The sequence below is a fragment of the Arachis ipaensis genome, chromosome B4 (assembly GCF_059453495.1).
Source record: "Arachis ipaensis isolate K30076 ecotype BB chromosome B4, ASM5945349v1, whole genome shotgun sequence".
In the NCBI taxonomy this organism is placed as follows: Eukaryota; Viridiplantae; Streptophyta; class Magnoliopsida; order Fabales; family Fabaceae; genus Arachis; species Arachis ipaensis.
This window is the reverse complement of record NC_142439.1, coordinates 142,453,344-142,474,623: the sequence shown is the minus strand read 5'-3', so window position 1 is coordinate 142,474,623 and position 21,280 is coordinate 142,453,344. Positions and strand designations below refer to the sequence as shown.

The 21,280-nt window shown below is 27.4% G+C and overlaps 1 protein-coding gene across 1 annotated transcript; it reads left to right on the top strand.

The window, feature by feature from the left end:
- The first annotated feature begins 18,133 nt into the window (after positions 1 to 18,133).
- Positions 18,134 to 19,908, top strand: LOC107635330 (zinc-finger homeodomain protein 8). The gene has a single exon (XM_016338791.3). It carries the CDS (start codon positions 18,642 to 18,644, stop codon positions 19,674 to 19,676), a length of 1,035 nt encoding a protein of 344 aa, XP_016194277.2. The 5' UTR covers positions 18,134 to 18,641; the 3' UTR covers positions 19,677 to 19,908.
- The last annotated feature ends 1,372 nt before the right edge of the window (positions 19,909 to 21,280 follow it).

The window sequence follows — 21,280 nt, the reverse complement described above, 5'->3', positions numbered from 1 at the left end:
CTTGGTGTATATAAAGAGTATTATTGATGAAAAACAAATATATAGAATCTAATTGTGTGCTTTTTCATTTTCCATCAATCTCCATTGATGACTCTGACTCATGATGAATATGGAGAAACATACCATTCTGAATTTAATATGTAACCAATTCAAGCAATTTTTCCAGTTCTGGACACTATGCCTTATCCTAGGAGTTGGACTTGGACCAAAATATTAAAGCATTCTTCATCAAAAACACAAACACACTAGTTTGGAATTTTTACTTTATGCTGTTGATGGGAACCAAATGCTAGCTAATTTCAATAACCTTGATTTTAGAAATTAAAACTAGCAACCTTCATTAAATAAAATCTACATTTATATACTGTACTTGTATAAGGTAATTTTTCTATTATATATTGAAAGTGCATACATAGACTTAGTGCTGAAATTAGAGGATCCCAAGAAAGGTATGATGAGTTATCAATGCATTGATTATTAGAAGGTGGTGCATGTGTTCTACTTGATCAAATAATTCAGGTGGTTAAGACATAACAATCAAAATATTGCTAATGCATATATAACATATATATAGCATCTCCTAATGAGTAACCTTTGTATTAATGATGGGAAACAAGAGAACAAAATTGCCAGTTGTGGAATTGACATTACATTATTTATTTATTATAATTATTATGTATATTATATGTTATTAATCAATTTTGATTAAATTGATTGAAAAATGAAAACCTTTCTCTAGAGATTGAAATTTGAAACTGTGGTATTTGTTTTCACAAACGGATGCAGTGGCCAAAAGAGGCATGTAGGGCCAGTCAAAAGGAGCACTTGTTTGTTAAATAAATAAATAAATAATGGTTTGTTCATCTCATCACTAATATAGCTGTAATATGTGAAGCACAATTTTCATATTGAGCTGGTTTTAACTCCAACTTTCTGAAACTTGCTCAGTATGAAAGGGACTATTAGGTAGAAATGTCAGAGGGCATATTATTAATAAGGATGGTTTATTGTGTATGTTACAACTTTGAATTGACATCATAGGGCCACCAATCCCATACTTATTAATTAGGGTTACTTCATACTTCATTATGTTTGTTTTTAATATATGGATTTAATTAATCAAGCACAAATTTCACTCAAGTCCCCTTAATTATTCCTATTTCATAATGAAATACTCTTGTCATTCTTTATTTTGGTTGGAAATTTTTTATAATTAAATGTTACACAATAATAGATTCCACACATATATCATAGTTCAATTAAGAAGTTAATTTTTAAAAAATGAATACCAACTAATTTTTTATATTATATACTCTTTTATCTCAAATATTGAACTCTAAATTTTAAATCTTAAATTCTTCAAAAACATAAGAGTTTAAAAAATAATATTATAATAAAAAAATAATTAATATTAATTAATCAAAAGTTAACTCCTTATATAAAACAGAAATAAGCCAAAGCAGGAGAGAAATTACATGCAGCCAAACTGAAAATCGCTTCACGAATCAGCTAAAGCACATTACTATGTAATTCGAACTAGCTGGATTCGAATTATGTTAACACATAAATCGAACCAACCAAATTCGAATTATGAAAGAACACGTGATGAACATAATTCGAACATAGATGGTTCGAACTACCAATGAGCATAATTCGAACTAGACTTGTTCGAATTACACCCTTGAACGCTTCCCCAAGTAATTCGAACCTAGTTGGTTCGAATTACTCAAAATTTGACTCAAATAGTAATTCGAGTAAAGTTGATTCGATACATGAACCAGATTTACTTTTGGCGAATTTGTGTAAATAATTAATCACCATGACTTATTAACGTTTTTTGCCCTTTAAATAATATTACAATTTTTTTTTTTTAAGAACACAGAGAAAATTTGTTGGCATAATCAATGTGGTGGAAAAGTGATCAGAAGATGCCAAAAAAGTGAACCTTAATTAATTAGAATCTAACGAGCTAGCTGAGTTGTGACTAGAAATTAAAGAATTGGATTTAGTTGGGTTAAAAGGGAAATTAAAGGTTATATAAAAAGATTAGTTAGCTAGGTAGCTAGTTGCCAGAAGTAGAAAAATGGGTTCACCAAAATGGAACAGTGCTGGGGTATAGGCAAAGATAGAAGATTGGGATAGCTGTTAATGATTTTGTAAGAAAGTGGGACATTGCACATGATCATGATGATAATCATAATAATAGAGAGATAAAAACTTGCAGTGTAATTCAAAGCAGAAAGAGATAAGATTGGCAAAACTTGACACATTATTTTTAGTAAAGAGAGACACCTGCTTTCCTGATAATTATTTATTGTGCATTCCACATCTAATTGGATTTTTTTTATAAATAAATAATTTAATTATTTTATTTATTGAAATATGTAATTTATAGCGTATTTATTCATTTAAATTACATTGATTTATCTCATTTACAGTATAAATAAAATAATTATAAATATATCTTATTTATATTGTAAAAGTATATACATTATTTTTGAATAAAATTTCTAAATTATTTTGATTAAATTGATTGAAAAATGAAAATCTTTCTCTAGAAATTGAAATTTGAAACCGTAATATTTGTTTTCACAAACCGTTCAAAAATAATGTATATAATTTTACAGTGTAAACGAGATACATTTATAATTATTTTATTTATGTAATAAATAAAATAGATTAATGTATTATAAATTGATAAATATGCTATAAATTACATATTTTGATAAATAAAATAATTAAATTATTTATTTATAAAAAGAATCCCATCTAATTAATGGTTTTTTTATTTAATTTATATAAAAAAAGAGGAAAATAAACTGAAATTAATTGGTACATTACTTTGGATCCTTTGACCAAGACTGCACTGATTTTTTTTTTTTTTTTGGTGAACCACACTTTAGAAACCTACTACTAATTAATTAAGGTATTGTGAACTGAAATTCTTAAATAAAAAAATTCAAATATAATTAAAAGAGAGAAGCAAGCTATTTGAATACACAAATATATGTGGAGAATGACCCTTCACTGAGCATGTAATTAAATGTTAGTGGGTACTATGTGAATTGTGATGCATGAAATACTTAAAAAGGGTTATGATGATTTCATTACATCTCTCTCCCAAAGACCACCATGTGGAATTATATATGATCTATCAGTGTATGTACATATATATTCACCATAGATTATTTTTTATTTTTGTATTTACTATTTTCTTCTTCTTTTTTTTTTTTGTCACCAAAGGATACATCAATATATAAATGTGTTTATGATTAAGATAGACTTTCTTTTATGAATTTAGCAATTAATTATTCTTCATTAATTTAATTAATAAAAAAATAATATATAGATATTACAAACAAACAATGAATACACTACTAAAAAAATTATTTTTAATGGATATTTATTTTATTTTTAACAATAATAAAAATAATCAATAATATATTTAACGGTAATTAAATATTAACTGTCTTATGTTTTATCATTAAAAGACTTTTGTGATAATTATATAATTTTTAATAAAAATTTTAATGATCATAAAAATATATAATTATTATTATAATATGTAATAATAATAACAAATAGATATAATTATTGTTAAAAATATTAGTTAAATAAAATATATATTAACTATTATGTTATTACTACTAAAAAATAATTTTTATTGTAGTGATTTATAATGTTGCCAAATCTCATGAGAAAAATTAAATCTCAATGTAATTTATCCTAAACCTTTTTATGCCGCCTATATAATTGGTAAAACTTTCTTTCAACTTAAATTTTCATTATCATAAATTTCCAAGTCATCATGTATGTAATTATTTTACTTGAGAGCATTCTCCACGTATCTTTTAATTCCTTTCTCTAATTAACACATTTTACATTGATATGGAACAAAATATATAGGACAAAGTTATGGTCCTCACATTTAGCTCTCAAGGATACTTACAAGCTAAGAGTTCTTTTTCAATATATCGATTAATAAAGAAGCCTAATTTTTTAATCTCTCTCAAGTGTAAGACCAGTATATTTTGAAGAGATAAAATGAAGTTTGGCATTCAATTTTAAGGTAAAATTTGTAACTTATGTAATAAGAACTTTTAACTATGTGATAAGAATTCCATGCCTAGGATATGAAATCATCGTTTTGAACTGAAAATTCTCATTTTTAAGATATGTTTGATTAAGGATAAAAATATAGGATGAAAAATTAGGTGTGATAAAAATATAAAGGATGAAATTTTTTAGGCAAATCTAATGTATAAATTTATGATATTTGTAACAGTTCAAACCATTCGCTAGCACAGAGATGATAGCCAAAACTCCCCACACTCACTCGTCAAAACGCATCATGCTAGGGAGAGGTATCCACATCCTTATAAAGTATGCTTCGTTTTCCTCCCTAATCGATGTGGGACCTTACACATTTAATTTCATATGAAGTTGATAACTGAGAGTCACTATATGATAATTTAGTCAAATCTTTTAACGATTTTCAATTATTAACTTTACATAAAATTAACTGTAACTGAATTTTTACCTAAATTTATACATAAAAATTTTGTTTTATTTTTACTCCAACTAAATATACATTGGCGTTAATAAAAGAATTTCAAACTTTTTATCTAAATTATTGTCCGATCAATGATATTTTATATATTATAAGAAAAAAAATTATATTAATGGGAATGCTGCTTTTTACTCCGGATTCCCCCCACCACCCAAAATAATAATAATAATTATTATCTATAATCCTCTATTCACTGTCAACAATTACAAAAACCCACTTTGTGACGAGTACTTGTTCCTCCAAATTTAATTTGTTGGGGACAAAACCTCAAATATAACAATTTATTAATAATTTAAAAAATGAAATGCATGCATTATTATTGTTTATCTTTCAAAGGATGAAAGATGTATGACAAAGCTTTAATTTCTCCCATGTGCATGAATTGTGAACCATCCATATGATGATTGTGCTTGAATCACTATTTGTTATGACCAACTTTTAATTTATTTCGTTCTCTAAGTAAGTCCTATTCATACATGCATGGAAAAAAGAATTATATAAACCCAATGATCTGAAGAAACATGTCACTATGGCAACCAATTACAACCAAACATATAAACCTTATCTTAATATAAATTAGTGTAATTGGTTTCTGGTTTCTAAGGTTGCAAAGCTGGATCTGATTTCATAAAAACCTGGCGTGATCCTTCGCTTTCAGATGCCATATACATCTATCGCTTTTGGTACAGACAGACATTCATAATTTCATGTATACATTCTCTGATTTTAACTTCACTCTATAAATTATTCAATATTTTTAAGAATTTAGTTTTTATTATATACACTAACAATATAAAAAAATGTAGTTAATCATTTAATATTATATTCTTATATCAGTAAAAATGTTAACTTTATAACTTACTTTTCAGAAACACGTACATGAATATAATTAGATAATTTATAAATTTTTTTAATATTATTATTATTATTATATCAAAATTAAACTCAATTTTTAAAAGTGAAAAGTGTTACCATGCAATCATTTACCGTGCATGCAAAAAAAAAAAAAATTATGATTATTATTTTTTATCTTCTCAATTAGTAACGTAACTATATATTTTAAAATGTGTCTTAGAATTAAAATTATATTTTTTATTATTTAATAATACTTTTAATTTAAAAAATAAAAGAAAAAGCGATGCAAAAATGTAATAAAAGTGTGACGTTAATTTTAACAATACTTTTATAGCTATTATAACCATAGACATTATAGACTTTATCTATATGGTGCTCACTTATGTATAAATATATTTTTTTATCCTTGTCAATAATATAAATTTTGATTTTGTTCTATTTTTAAAAAAATTATGTTAGATGTATACTAAAATCAGCCATTAGTATAAAATATACGTTAAAATATAAAATATATATTGAAAATAAATTAAACAACATATATATTTATACACAAATATATGATAGCATATTTTAGAGGCTAAATTTAGTATACAACTACAAATAATATTTTTATTTTAAAATATTGGTGTTTTGAGTTCAAATCTTTTCAAAAACGTTTGAATTTAATTTGATTCTTGTAACGGGAATTTTATTTTGATGTAAGTTTAAATATTTGTAGAAGTATTTAATTCTAATCCTTCAGAAATTATGTTCTTCTGATTTCAGAAACTACTATTCAAAAATAAAAAATATCATATATACACTAAAAATATATTATATTATTAGTTTTTTTTTATATATTTAAACACTGATTTATTGTAAATTTGTAATATATCTCTTAACTAAAAGGTTAGATATTAGTCTGAATTCTATCTTAAACATGAAAGACATCCGATTTAATAATACCAAAAATTAATACTTCATCAACTCTTTTAGAAACATTACTTTAAAATATTTGGACACAAACCTTTTTTTTCTCATATATTATGATAAAATCTAATTAGGTCAGCCTTTCATTTGTTTAAGCAAGCCTAATAATTCAAGTATAAAATACTCCATCCAAGTATAATAATTGTTATATGAATTCCGCTAAATAACCAACAATTAACCCGTTAACTACTAACCAATTTATTATTAATTAATAATTTTGATTTTTTAAATTATTATTAATTAGTAATTATTTAAATTTTATTTTTTAATATAAAATCAATAAATATTAATTACAGTTATTTAAAATTAATTAGTTAAGAGTTATTTACATATACTTTATTATTATTATTATTATTATTATTATTATTATTATTATTATTATTATTATTATTATTATTATTATTATTATTATTATTATTATTATTATTATTATTAATTCTCGGGTAGTCAAGTTTCAAACTGTACTTATTGTACTGAGTCAAATGAACCAGCATGTTGAACTTCTTGGTTTGTCTTGTTACCAGCCTCCATTGCGAATATTGTTGAACCATCAATTTGGTACAACTTATTTTTTTATATATAAGAAAAAAGGGCTAAAATATATGTATGTTAATCCTATTATAATTAAGATTATGTGGGTTTAACTCAGGGGTTGGTTAGCTCATCAGATGAAGAATACTTCACGCTTGTAATACATTTTTTTACTTTCAGAAATGATTGTCTGGAGGATAAATAATTTCAAGTAGGTGATTTAAAGTTTTTTTTTTATTATATATCTTATGTTAAAAGACTTTTTACTATAGATTTTTACGTCATAAAAATTTCGATACCGTTAATAAGGATCCAACTATGGATTTAAATAAATTACTATTTGTACCCGTAAAAGATATAAATGCTGATAAATATACCTATATAAGAATAAAACGACAATTATAACCATAGAAGATGACTTCCGTGTGCCAAAAGTATCCAAATATTAGTTACACAATTAGTCCGTTAGAGTATTCTTGGCACACGAAAACTATCTTCAAAAAATACAATTGACTCATTAGTGGTTATAAAAATATTTACAAATATAATAACCACCAAGGTGCTTATGTATGTGGTCTAATGGTTATCACATACATTAGGTCTCTTAAACAAATGGTGGATATTTAATTCTTCACTTCTGCGAATGGAAAGTATTTTGTGGTCAGTCATATAATTAACTCTTAACTACTAGAGGTCTAAAAGCATTATATTAATTAACGAATGAAATGTTTGGGAGCTAATAAAAACTAATCCAAATTAGTTTAAAGTTGTTTTAGTTTATACTTTATATTCATTAATTATCTCTGAAATAAATATATAATATTAAATATAATAAATATATAATTTTAAATATTATATATATAAAATATAGATATTAAATAAAATAAAATAATTTTAAATTATTATCTCCTTAGCATTAGTCGTTAATTAATCACTGTTATTGGTCATCAATATCTCCTGAGAAACTAAAATAAAAAAGAATATTACAAATAATTTATTAATATGAATGAAACTCCAATGCAACAATGAAACGCTTGGCTTACTTTTATGTTTAATTGCAGATTGATAAAACAACAATTATTAAAAAGAATATTATTAGTATGAAATAAAACAGTATAACTTTTGTGAATTAATGAAAGAATGTGAAGAATTACTAGCAATAAATTAAAGAGAGTAAGAGGCCGGTAATATATAGAGTAGTATATATAAATACAAGTAACGAAAGGCCCTTGTTTTAAATAGTATGGGCCATAGGAGGTTGAAAAAGTTTGACCCAAAAGAAAGAAGAGACCTACACATGAATAGGAATTAGAATTGAGACAGAGAATATGTGGGTAACATTAGAGGTTGAGAATTCCCTAGTAGTTAAAGAAGACCGTCGCCAAGTTCCAAGATATGGTATTTGTGGTACATATATATATCATCATATATGTATTAGTAATGGTAGGACATAGCACCGTGGAAGAGAAAGAAAGATCTCAAAAATCGTCGTTGTACAACATAAGATTGTGTTGGTTGTTGCTTGACAATTACTCCTCTTCCTTAGGGAGACCAAAAGTGTTATAGTATACCCTTTATGGTCCCATGCATGCATCCCATGCCTCTAGTTTTAAAGCTTCCTAAGACCTGTCATCACCAAACATCACACATACATGTAAATTCCAATCAGAATAATATATAGCGTGTGCAATTCACAATTTATTAGTTCATTCCATGCTCATCATATATGAAAAAATTATAGGAAGTCAACATTAATTCAGCTTGGTAAAATTTAAAATCAGTCAATAATTGGAATGAAAGGAACATTAAAAAGAAAGATCTAAAACTAAAAATAATAAATCAGGAAAAAAAAAACTCAAGTAAAGATATAACATCGGAAAGTGAAACAAAATAAAACCAATTTAATGTGGTATACTTATTGTAGCCAAGTCAGAATTTGTAAAAGAAAGAAGTTTTAGATCAATGCATTTTTTAAATAGTGATATCATATTTAATTATAGTGAAACTAAATTTGATAAGAGTTGCAATCAATAATGTATTGAAACAAATTCTTGGAGCTTGTTTCAATTCATAGATTGTTTTTTTTTTTTTTTTTTAATTTACAAATCTGTGATAGATGAAGTCCCCATTTAATAACAAGGAGGTGGAGACATAAACACCTCTTACTCTAAATTGTTATTTAAAAAGACATTGTCTAAATCAAATTGCCTTAATGATCATTCAAGAGACAATGTAATAATTAGAATCATTCTTACTGGATTATAAATTTAGTCATAGTCAACCCCTTTGATAATAAGTTTGGCTTTGTATCTAATAATGTTGCCTAAACCGTCCCTTTTGATAGTAAAATTCACTTAATTAGAATCTCTTATTGTTTGGGAATTTAGTTAAATATCATGTCTTACATTTATAACAATTTTATTGGTTGAAATTAACAATTATGTAACATAAATAATAGTAAGGAACAGATTCATAAGTAGGAGTTGTGAATATAAAAATCTGTAATTTACTTGAAATACTATTAGTTGATGAAATCTAATTAGAACTAAACATAAATTTTTATGAAAAATCAATTTAATCAAAGATAATATGTCGAGAATAATAAATTTTACATTCCTTTGTCATGCACTGAACCTTTATAACTATTATCATAATCAAGAAACAAGCATTTTTCGATTTAAAGGCAAATCTGACCTTGTTATGTTATCCAATATATAGAAAGCAAACACAACCAAATATTTTTAGAGACTTATAATTTAAAATTTTACCAAATAGTACTTCAAATGGTGACTTAAACTCTAAGGCAGAACTAGCTATAACAAACTACTCTAGCTATCTATAACTAACTCTATTCACTCTTAGATAGAATTAAAAAACCAACTTCAGTTGATCTACTAGTGATTAGTTCACTTGTCCGTCAAGTGTCAGACGAAAATTCGAATCTTGTTTTATATATGCAACAATTTATTGATCAACGACGATCTCTTAAATGGAATTTAAATCTATGATAAATTGGTCATTGATAAAAAATAAAAATAAACTACTCAATTAATCCACATGTAGAGATAAAAGAGATCCGATATAATAATGATTCAATAACTAAATTAGAATATAGGTAGGTGATGAGTTTAATTTAGGGTTACACTTGATAAATACTACTTCGGGTGAACACAATTACACAGTTTTTTCTTTTTTCTTTTTGCTATAGCTAGTAAGAAAAATTTTAACATAACCTGCTACAACCGGAGATAATAACTTAAGAAAATTTGAGACACATGCTATATAGGTGTTTTCTTTTCTAATTAGAATATATAAGAAAAATGTCCGACAAGGATGCACGTTTGCATTGAAAATGAATCACGTTAGTCTATTCTTGATAAAGTTGATTGACCAAGATGTTTAACTTACTCTCTGGTTCGATGGATTTGATTTTGAAAGTAGCCATAATAAAATTCAAAAATGTTTGATAACAAAACAAAATTAACAAAAAATAGCTGTAACTTGCTTTATTTAGCATTCATTAATTGTTGCGACAATTAATGAATGCTAAATAAGACAAGTGTCGGACGTTCGAATCTCGTTTTGTGCATGCAGCAACCCATTAGCCAGTGGAAGGCCCTTAAATGGAGCTCCGATCCGCGATGGATTAGTCCTTGGCCTGTCGGGTTGGGAGATACCGTGGACAATAAAAAAAAATAAGACAAGTTCTGGCTTTTTTTTTCCTAGCATTACCCAATAAAATTATAGTTCGGAAATGTTTGGTAACCAAAGAAAATCAACCAAAAACAGCCATAACTTACCTTATTTAGCATTCATTAATTGTTGCGACAATTAATAAATGTTAAATAAGACAAGTTTTGGCTATTTTTTTGGTCTCCCTATGATTACCTATAGTTATACTTATTATGGTTAATTAATGCAGTTTAAAGCCCCAGTTTTTATGTTTCGTATTTTATAAACAGAAATTTTCCTGCGTTTTGTATTTACATATTGTTATGGACTTATGGTATAATAATTTGTACTCATTATTGGAGTGTTTATATCACATGGTTATTAAATTAATCATTTTTATTTTTAAATTTTTGTGTTCGGAATTGAATTCATTATTTCTTTTGTATGTCATGACATGGATAATTTTTGAGAATTTTTTATTTAATAATTTGTGTTCTTGAGCACTCGGTATATAACGACCTATTAAAGATATAATTATTCACGTATTTTTTTTTATTAATTTAAATTTTTGAGAGAAATAATCTAATTCAATCTTTGTTGACTTCTAAAAAAATAATCATCACATAAGATAAAAAGAAATTTATAAGAAGTTTACTATATTAAAAAGAAGTTTTTATATGAAGAAAAAATATTAAAAATATAATTATTTATATTTTTTATTATTAATTAAAATTTTGAAAAAATAATTTGATGACAGTATATAAAAAATTTATTAGAGGAATAAATTCTTGCCCAGGTCACCTTGTTGCTCATGTCGCAATGTGGCAAGTTGTTTTGTATTTGACCATTTTGTTGTAGGAGCTTCAATCATGCGTGGATTTCAATTATTATGTTGCATGGAAAGAAAAATAATAACAATTGAAAAGATTGAAACCCTAATTACAAACATTGCAATTATTGAATAATGGCTTGGCCAGGGACATATCGCTAGGTCCACAAAAGTACTATTGCTAAACTATAGCGTTGAGTATCTTGTAATATCATTCAATTTTACACCTTACAATTTTATATATTTTGTAAATTCAAGAACGTAACAAAGTGGCTATCTAGCAATGCAATCACATTTAATCAATAAATAAAAAAAATGGAAATTCAGGTGCAGTCGATTTCATATGAAGTTGATAATTAAGAGCCGTTAGATGATTTGACTGATTTGACTAAATTTTCATCTAATGGCTCTCAATTATCAACTTCACGTAAAATCGACTGTACTTAAATTTTCAACGACTGTATTTGAGTTTTCACCAAAAAAGAATTGCTCGTGTGAATTATATTGGGCAGATTGAAATTCTAACATTGTTTTTATATTTATATATAATCATGGCCGGCCATATAATCATGTATATCTACACATCTCAAACTATCAATTTAACCATTTTGTGGTAAGTAAATTCATGATATGATATATAAAAACAAAAGACTAATAACACTTAAATCGATTAAAATAAAATTTTAGTCTTATTTAAATCCTCAACGAGTTTTATTAATTACCAAATATGTTCTCATTTTTTTTATTGTTTTAATCAAATAAGTCATATGTCAACTTTTGAGGAAAAGAAAACTAAACAAATTAGTTTTTAATACTATTTAGTAAAAACATAAAAATATTAATTTTTTAAATTAATTTAAATCAATTCTTTTACACGAACAAACAATATACAAATTAATTTATAAAAACATAAAAATTGATTTATTTAAGAAATAAAAATATATAAATTAATTTAATAATTAAAATGATTGAAACTAAAATATCCCAAAAATTGCTAAAAATTAATTTGAAGTTTAAAAGAAAATATAAGTATAATTTGGGTTGTGAAATATATATTATTTATATACTATTATTTAATGTATCATTTAAATTATAAAGTCTCATATTGTCTTAAATTAAAAGTCTTATAATTTGTATAAATACGAGGTAATTCTTATTTTTTGAGTTAGATTTACCGTAAATTAAACCCAGTTGAATACAACTTAAATTTTTGTGTGATGAAAAATCAACTTAGAAATAGTCTTTACATACAAGTTATTTACACGTACAAATTTATACAAGTCTTTTTAACCTAATTCACCTCATGCGCCACTATCTAACCGACTTTTTAATCAACGCGCGAATATATAATTGTCTTTTTCGAAAGGATTTCATTTCCTCTTTTGAATTTTCTTAGCGTTTTCGATCTATGTTCCTTCCATCTCTGCGTTTCTCTTCGTTCATTCTCTGCGTTCTCTTTCTTTATTTTTCGTAATTTTTTTCGTTCTCTACGTTTTTTAAATCAAGCTTTGAAATCAGTTTTGATCAGTTATCTCGTTATTGACGATAATGAATGATTCAAGTTCATATTTGTCAATTGAATCAGAGCGAAGTAGATTATTGTTTTGAATCCAATCAAGTGGCTGAGGTGTGGTTTGATTCTAGTTAATGTTTTTGTTTGTAGTTTATAATTCAGTAGGTGAATAATGTTGTTTTTGTTTGTGAAAATTGTTGTTCATCATTTATAGTTTGAATTGCATGTAATGTAGGAGTTCTGCATCAAGAAAATATTTTTGTGTATTTGCAGTAAATTTCGGTATAAAACTAAGATATTTATGTGTATTGTTCAAGAATTTTCAGTGAATTTGTAATGATAAGTTCTGCATAATTCAAAACTCTTCATCTTCCTCCTCTCATATTCTGCTATGCTTTTTCTTCTTCTTTTTCATCATCATCACCATCTTCTTCTTCTTCTTCTTCTTTTTCTTATTCATCTTTTCCTTCTTGTTTTACCTTCTCAAGTTTCTTCTTATTTTACTCTATTAACAAGAATAAAAACAAAACAAAAAATCAAATAAAGAAGAAGAAAAACACATAATATTGCAAAATTATTTGGAAGATGATGAACTTACATTCATTCAACTAAAAGAAAGAAAGAAATAAGAAAAAAAAGAAGAAAAAAAATGTAGGATTAAAAGAAACATTTTTGTGTATTTGCAGCAAATTTTGGTATAAAACTAAGACATTTATGTGTATTGTTTAAAAATTTTTGGTGGATCTATACTAATAAGTTCTGCATAATTCAAAACTCTTTCTCTTCCTCCTCCCTCAGCTGCTGCTTCTTCTTTTTCATCATCATCACCATCTTTTTTTTATTCATATTTCATTTCTTGTTTTACCTTCTCAAGTTTTTTCTTGTTTTACTCTCTTAACAAAAATAAAAATAAAAAAAATCAAATAAAGAAGAAGAAGAAACATATAATGCTGCAAAACTACTTGCAAGAGGATGAACTTACATTCATTCAACTAAAAGAAAGAAAGAAAGAAGAAGAAGAAAATGCAACATTAGAGAAAATATTTTTGTGTAGTAGTTGCAGTAAATTTCGGTGTAAAACTAAGACATTTATGTGTATTGTTTAAAAATTTTCGGTGGATTTATACTGATAAATTCTGCATAATTCAAAACTCTTCCTCTTCCTCCTCATCATCTTCTACTGCTTCTTCTTCTTCATCTTCTTATTTCATTTTCTCATAATTCTTTTCGGATTCAGTTTTGAAATTTCCTTCACTTTGTGCGATGATTTTGATAGATTTTTTAGAGATTTTGATCGTTGTTCAAATTTTGAGCATTGTGGTTTTGATTGAGGGAAAAGAACCGTTTGCGCTATTTAAGAGTTGAGGGAACGCGTATTTGCATGCAATCTAAATTGAAGATTATTTTTATTGAATTTTGACCAATTTATATGAACTTATTTGTCAAAAGATTTGTATATGTAGCAGATCTGGATAATTTAATAATATTTTTTTAATTTAACTTGAATCCTACATGAGAAATTAAATATTAAATAGACTTAATTTATTTCAAAAAACTAACTCAAGAAATAAAGATTGAGTCATACCTATAAAAATGATCAGAACATGAAATTTGATATAAACTTTTTGAATAATTAATCTGATGACACATCTAGATATAGTTTTGTTGAAGGTGATTCATTTTCCTCTTTATATCATCTCTAGTTTTAATTTAGATTAAAATGCACTAAAAACACCCGACTTGTACTCAACTTTTCTAATAATAGACCTACGTGAGAGTATAATAATAGTACTCATCCATATATGATTAAACTAATTATTATTATTAAAGACACTTATCCTATCCGAAAAATTGTTGTTATGATGTACATGATAGTGTGAATATAGGGAGTTGGGGTGATAGTAACATATATAGAGTTGATAATTATATTTGTTGATTGGAAGATAAGCATGGTGTTCTTCTAACCTTGTCCTTAGCACTGACATTAAATGATTATAGAGTTGAAAACAAGTTAAAAATTAGTCCTGAAAAGAATAATGATAACAATAAGGAAGAACAGTTTTGGCACCTGAAAGCTAATAAGCCTGTGTTTTCTACTTACTTATTTTCTATGTAGATATTCTTAATTAAACAACACATTATTATATATATACATATAACTCATACCAATCCAACAAACAAATTATAAATTTGAGTAGATGACTCACGTGATCTTCCACGTGACCTCTCTTGACACATGTCACATGATCTAGAGCTGTCCTAAATTCTTGATGGTAAAAATAAAGTGATAAATAAATCGTTAAAAATTTATATTTCGAACAAATTAATTTAAAAGAAAATGTCAATAAAATTATTTACGTAAATATGAATAAATTATTTTAAATTAAAATCTTTTATTTTAATTATAGAAGTTAATTTAAAATTAATGTATTTATTTTTATCTTAAAAAGATTTATTATTATTTTTTTAAAAAAACTAATCTGTTAAATCGTCAGGTTTATTTATCAATTTAGTCTATGGTAAAAAGCTGGAACCATGGAGGGTATTATTGTCCGAACAGAAAAAGTGAGCACCTACTTTCCCGGTACGGTTTTCCGGACCATGTTTCTCTTGTCCTAAGCTAATGGAGCATATACGACGCCGTTTTGTTGCCACGTTCCGTTTCAATGACCGTAATGCCGACAAAGATACCATTTAGCTCTCTTCCGATCAAGTTGAAGAGAGAATAAAATTTTCCAAAAATTATATTCTACTTTTCACTTTCTTTATTACACGTAATATATATGAATTTAGACTCGAACACCTTTCTTATTCGAATTGGAAAGAAAAGTATACAAATACAAATTCAAGTGCTTTACCTTAATTCTTCATTGCGTACTCTTTTTATTAACAAATAGCTCATTTCTGAATGTTTAAGGAAAATTATTGTACTTTGAAATTATTAGCTAGTGGACATTTTTTAATGAAATTAAATCAGTGGATTGGACTAATATGGTATTATTGATTATTTAATTTTAGATTAGAATTATTTCTTCAAAATCTAAATCGTATAAAAAGCATCTATACTTTTTTTTTTTTTTAATTTTACCTCACTACCCATTCCAATTAAGGATATTAATATTAATTAACATATTTCTGACAAAAATTTTCAATATAACTAATAATGTAATTTAATTATTTTTTAATTTTTGTTACACATAACATCCAAATAAATACCATCATATTAATAAAAATGATTACTTTCAAATACATGTAAATAGTTATCCGAACAAAAAAGAAACGATTGAATGATGTCACTACCTAAAAAAAACTCTAAAACTCAACTTCATTTTTCAAATAAACATTTTTCCACTTTAATAATTTTATCAAGTATCTTATCATAATTCATAACCTTTTGCTTTTAAGGTTCCACGTATCATTTAGTTGCATGCAGGCTCCTTTTTGGTGAAATTTTACGGAATCCGCCACTATTGCCTAGCTAACGACGACGTTTCATTCCAGCTAGATTTCAGGGTCATTTGGTCTTGTTACTTGAAAATCGAAATCATTCATATGAGCCAGTTTAATCAAGTATTAGTTGATAATGTTTTTGCTTAGCAAAATCATATAGCATCCTTAGCCACAGGGTTTAAAAAACAGAAAACCCTAAAAAGAGTATAATTGTTTGTGGGGACAAAAAAACAATATAAAAGTATTATGGGGCCAGGTATATATGTTTAAAATTGATTTTGATTGTGTGATTGAATTGTGGACAAAAGTAAATAATTTGTTATGGGTAAAAAATTATTTTTAATAAAGATAAAAAAATACGAGTCGACATCAACATAATTAACAAACTTTTTGTTTCTACCAAAATTATTTTTCGTTTCTAACAAATTTTCAATTTTATATTTCTATATTTCTATATTGTATATTTTACATATGGAGGATTTTTTTTGTTAAATTATAAATTATTGATTTTTTTAGAATGTTAAAATATAGAGACAAATTATAAAATTAGAAATTGATACGTGAAATTTTATTTTTTAAAAAAATAAAATAAAATATAAAAACTCAGGTGCAGTCAATTTCACGTGAAATTGATAACTGAGAATTGTTAGATAAAAATTTAGTTAAATTTTTTATATTATTTAACAGTTCTCACCTATCAACTTCACGTAAAGTTGACTATACCTAAATTTTTACTAAAATAAAAAAGAAAAGTATAGGTACCAACATATTATCTGTCAACTTATTGCCAATAATAATTAATTATTATATTTTAAACACATATATAAAGAGATATATCCAAAAAATATATCTATAAAGATACTTTTATTAAATACAACAAAAAAAAGACATTTTTATTGGACACATTCACAAGACACTTCAATTAAACACAATTATAAATAAAAATTGGCAGAAATTGACAGAAATACTGTTAGTAACGTAGTGGGATTAAAAAAAAAATAATGATAAAATTTCTATTTTTTTTATAAAAAATCAGTGCACGAGATTTTTTAAAAATTAAATTAGAAATCGCAATAGCTAAGTGCGATTTTCGCATTGTACCATACACATGTAAAACACAAAAAACAAATTTTTTTTTTTTTTATCAAACACCAGATTTACTCTCATAAAAAAATAATTTGCCTCCTTTTAACCCATTTTTGGTCCATGTAAAATATCTTAGTTTGATGGGTCAAAGGAATAATAGTAAGATTTACCTAATAATTTTTGTAATAGAAAAATGGAATTAAAAATTTTTTTGATGTGAATGATTTTACTGTGAAAGCTGACCCGTCCCGTCCTTCCTTACTGCAACACTTGACAAATTAAGATAGGTTACAGTCCATTGCTTCAGAATTGCAGGCCATTCTAATTTCATGCTAACATCAAAATTAACCCCATCCATCCGAGTCAACTCACCGAGTCTTCATTAAAAATACTTGTGATTGAAGCAAAATGACTCAACTGAAATTTGGGACCCCATTTTATGGTGGAGTCAAAATCAAATTCCCAAGATTAAATATATAAAAATGGAGGAAGAGAATTACCATTACTAATGAATCCTATATAGTATAGTGTGATATAGTAGTAATAAGTAACAGTTGTATAGGGTCATAATAATAATTCCAATACAACAAAGGGGGTATATTTATTACTCACATCTAACCTCAAAGTAGGGTCAACAACTTAACCATGGATTAGAACCAGGGTTAAATACCCAAAGCTGGTTAAGAACAACCCACAACCACATAACCCAAGATTTTTTTATTATCAACAGTCCCTCACCCCTTTCTCTCTCTCCCTCTCTCACAGAAACAACCACCACTAAAAATAAACCTTCCTCCACCTCCACCACCACCGCCACCGCCACCACCACCAAAAATAAAAAACTAACCTTTTTCTTTTCAGCTGCCTCTCTTTGTTCACTTGCTCTTGTTGATAGCCCAAAAAATGATCTATAATTCCCAAACACATATAAAACAGTAGCATAGTGAGAAAGGGTTCAAACTTGAAATTGAATTCAATTTTGATATGGAGTGTGATGATATCTCTAACCTAAATAGCTAGCTAGCTAGAAGCAGCAGAAGCAGCAGCAAACCCATCCATCATCACAAGAAATTAAAAAAGCTTAGCTTTTAAAACTTTGTTTGTTATTTTAATATTATCTTGTTTTAATTTTCGTTGTTGTTGTTAGGACCCTAGATGTTAGAGCCATGGACATAGCAGCACAAACAACAATCAACAACAACAACATCAACAATAGTAGCACTACTCCAACAAAATCATCACCACCAACTGAAGAACATGAAACTGAAACACCAACTAGGATTATTCAAAACACCACTACTACTACTACTACTACAACCATACCCAACACACCAACACCATCAAAGGCTTTAACTTTCTCAAATGGGGTCCTAAAACGCCACCATCCTCACCATATCTCCGCCGCCAACCACCACCACCAACTCGTTGTATACAAGGAATGCTTGAAGAACCACGCCGCCGCTCTCGGCGGCCACGCGCTCGACGGCTGTGGGGAGTTCATGCCCGCACCCACTGCCACCGCCGGCGACCCTACATCCATCAAGTGCGCCGCCTGCGGCTGCCACAGGAACTTCCACCGCCGTGAGCCAGAGGACCCGCTTATCTCCTCTGCCTTCGAGTTTCATTCACAAAACCGCCACCATCCTCCTCCACCGCCTCCTCCACCGCCTCACCGGAGCCCTAACTCGGCATCTCCGCCGCCGATCTCCTCCGCTTACTATCACCACCCGTCAGCAGCACCTCACATGCTACTTGCCCTCTCCGGCGCTGGCATCGCCGCGCCGCCGGAGAGCACCGCGGCACCAATTTCCGCCGCCGCAGCTTTAGCTTCTCCGAGGAAGAGGTTCAGGACGAAGTTCAGCCAGGAGCAGAAGGAGAAGATGCACAAGTTCGCAGAGCGTGTCGGGTGGAAGATGCAGAAGAGAGACGATGATTTGGTTCAAGAGTTCTGCAGCGAGGTTGGCGTTGATCGTGGTGTTCTCAAAGTCTGGATGCATAACAACAAGAACAATCTCGCAAAGAAAGAGAGTAATGGCGCTGCTGTTACCACCATTAACGGTGGTGTTGGTGTTCTTGGTAGTGGTGGTGGTAGCAGAAGCATTATTATGGAGGAAGATCCTAATAATAACAACAACAACAATGGTAATGGTGTTGGTGTTGGTGTTAATGGCGGTGCTAATGGTTCTTCTTCTTCTTCTTAATCCTACTCTTTCTTCATTTCATGGCAGAAAGATGATCATAGGAAGAGAGCGAGAGAATTAAATAATATATAATATGTTCTTCGAGGTAGATTAAGGATATATTAATGGCACGGTACCTTAATTAATTGCTAGTTCTATTTTTGCCCCTTCTCTATCTTTTGTTATTAATTGTTTAGTTATTATATATGATTATATTTTTATTAATGATCAATGATGCTATATATTAATTTAATTGATGTATGTACATAGTATGTGTTTAATTTGAAGGAATTAGGAGAATGGAGAAAATGAAAGTGTTTGCTGGGAATTCTCCTTAGTATTAATGATTTTTGTGTTGATATGTCCGAGAGAAAGAAGCAGAAAGTGTTGCTGTTTTGAAGGCTTTATTATGTGTTACTCTTGTTTAAGTTGGTGAATTGTTGTTTCATATGGGTCTACACTATTCCCTTCTTATGGTCCCATTCTATCAATTTAAATTCATATTCTACACTATGGTTGAGTTCTGAGTTTGATGAGTTCAATATGCAGCATGCATTATTATGGTGCTGTAGCAATGGTACGTATGATCTTAGCTAATCCCAATTATTTTAAGATAATAATCCATCTCCACGTGAAAGTGTAATCTAATTATCCAATTTGATTGTGTTGTTTGGGAATTGGGAAATGGTTTTAGCCACTTTCCTTTTAAGGAAGTGGTTCTCTTTCTTGGTAAATAAAAAAAAAGATAAAGATGTATTTGCCAAAATATTGAAATAATAAAAGATGATGACGAGAGAGAAAGAGAGAGTACTGTCTTGTCTTCCGCACTTATTGAACGTTATGGGTGTGTTTTGTTTTCCATCATTATATTCACATAATTTATTTCTTTTCTTTATTTTTTTATTTCTTTTCTGGGGTCCACACCCTATGCCTGCCTGTGTCTTCTTTTCCATCATTCCATAATCAGTTTGGAAAATTTTCAAGTGTATCGTCGTACTGGTATTTCAGTCATTTTTAACTGTTAATTTTAATTATAAAAGATATATATAATATATATAATAAAAAATTACTGATACATCGGTATGACGGTACATTTGAAAATCTTTCAATCAGTTTAATTAAAATTGTCCATCATATATAAAAATATTTACTTATATTCGGTACTTCTTTTAAAACTTATTTTGAAAAATTTTGAAAAATTAATTTGAAAGCCAGCCAAATCAATTCATTGTTTGTACCTCCTTCCTATAGATTTCAAAATGCCAAAATTGAAGTAACTCTAATTTGGCTGGAGTAGTGTAAATAAAATAAAGTTTGATAATATCAATTATTTTTTTTATTAATTCTGTATAGATTGAATTATTTTAACAATTATAATACTTATATATGCAAAAAAATTAGTCATTATTTAGTTATTGTATATAAAATGCATATTTTGTATCTCATAATTTAAATAAGTTTTATTATTTGTCTGTTGCAGTTTTGATTATTATGGCTTATGGTTGATTATTTAATTAAAAAATGTGCAAATGAACATGTATAAATATAGGGAATTATTAGATAAAAATGACTAAAATGTCTTTTTTAAAGATGTTTTTTTGTAATTAAAATTCAATACATATAAT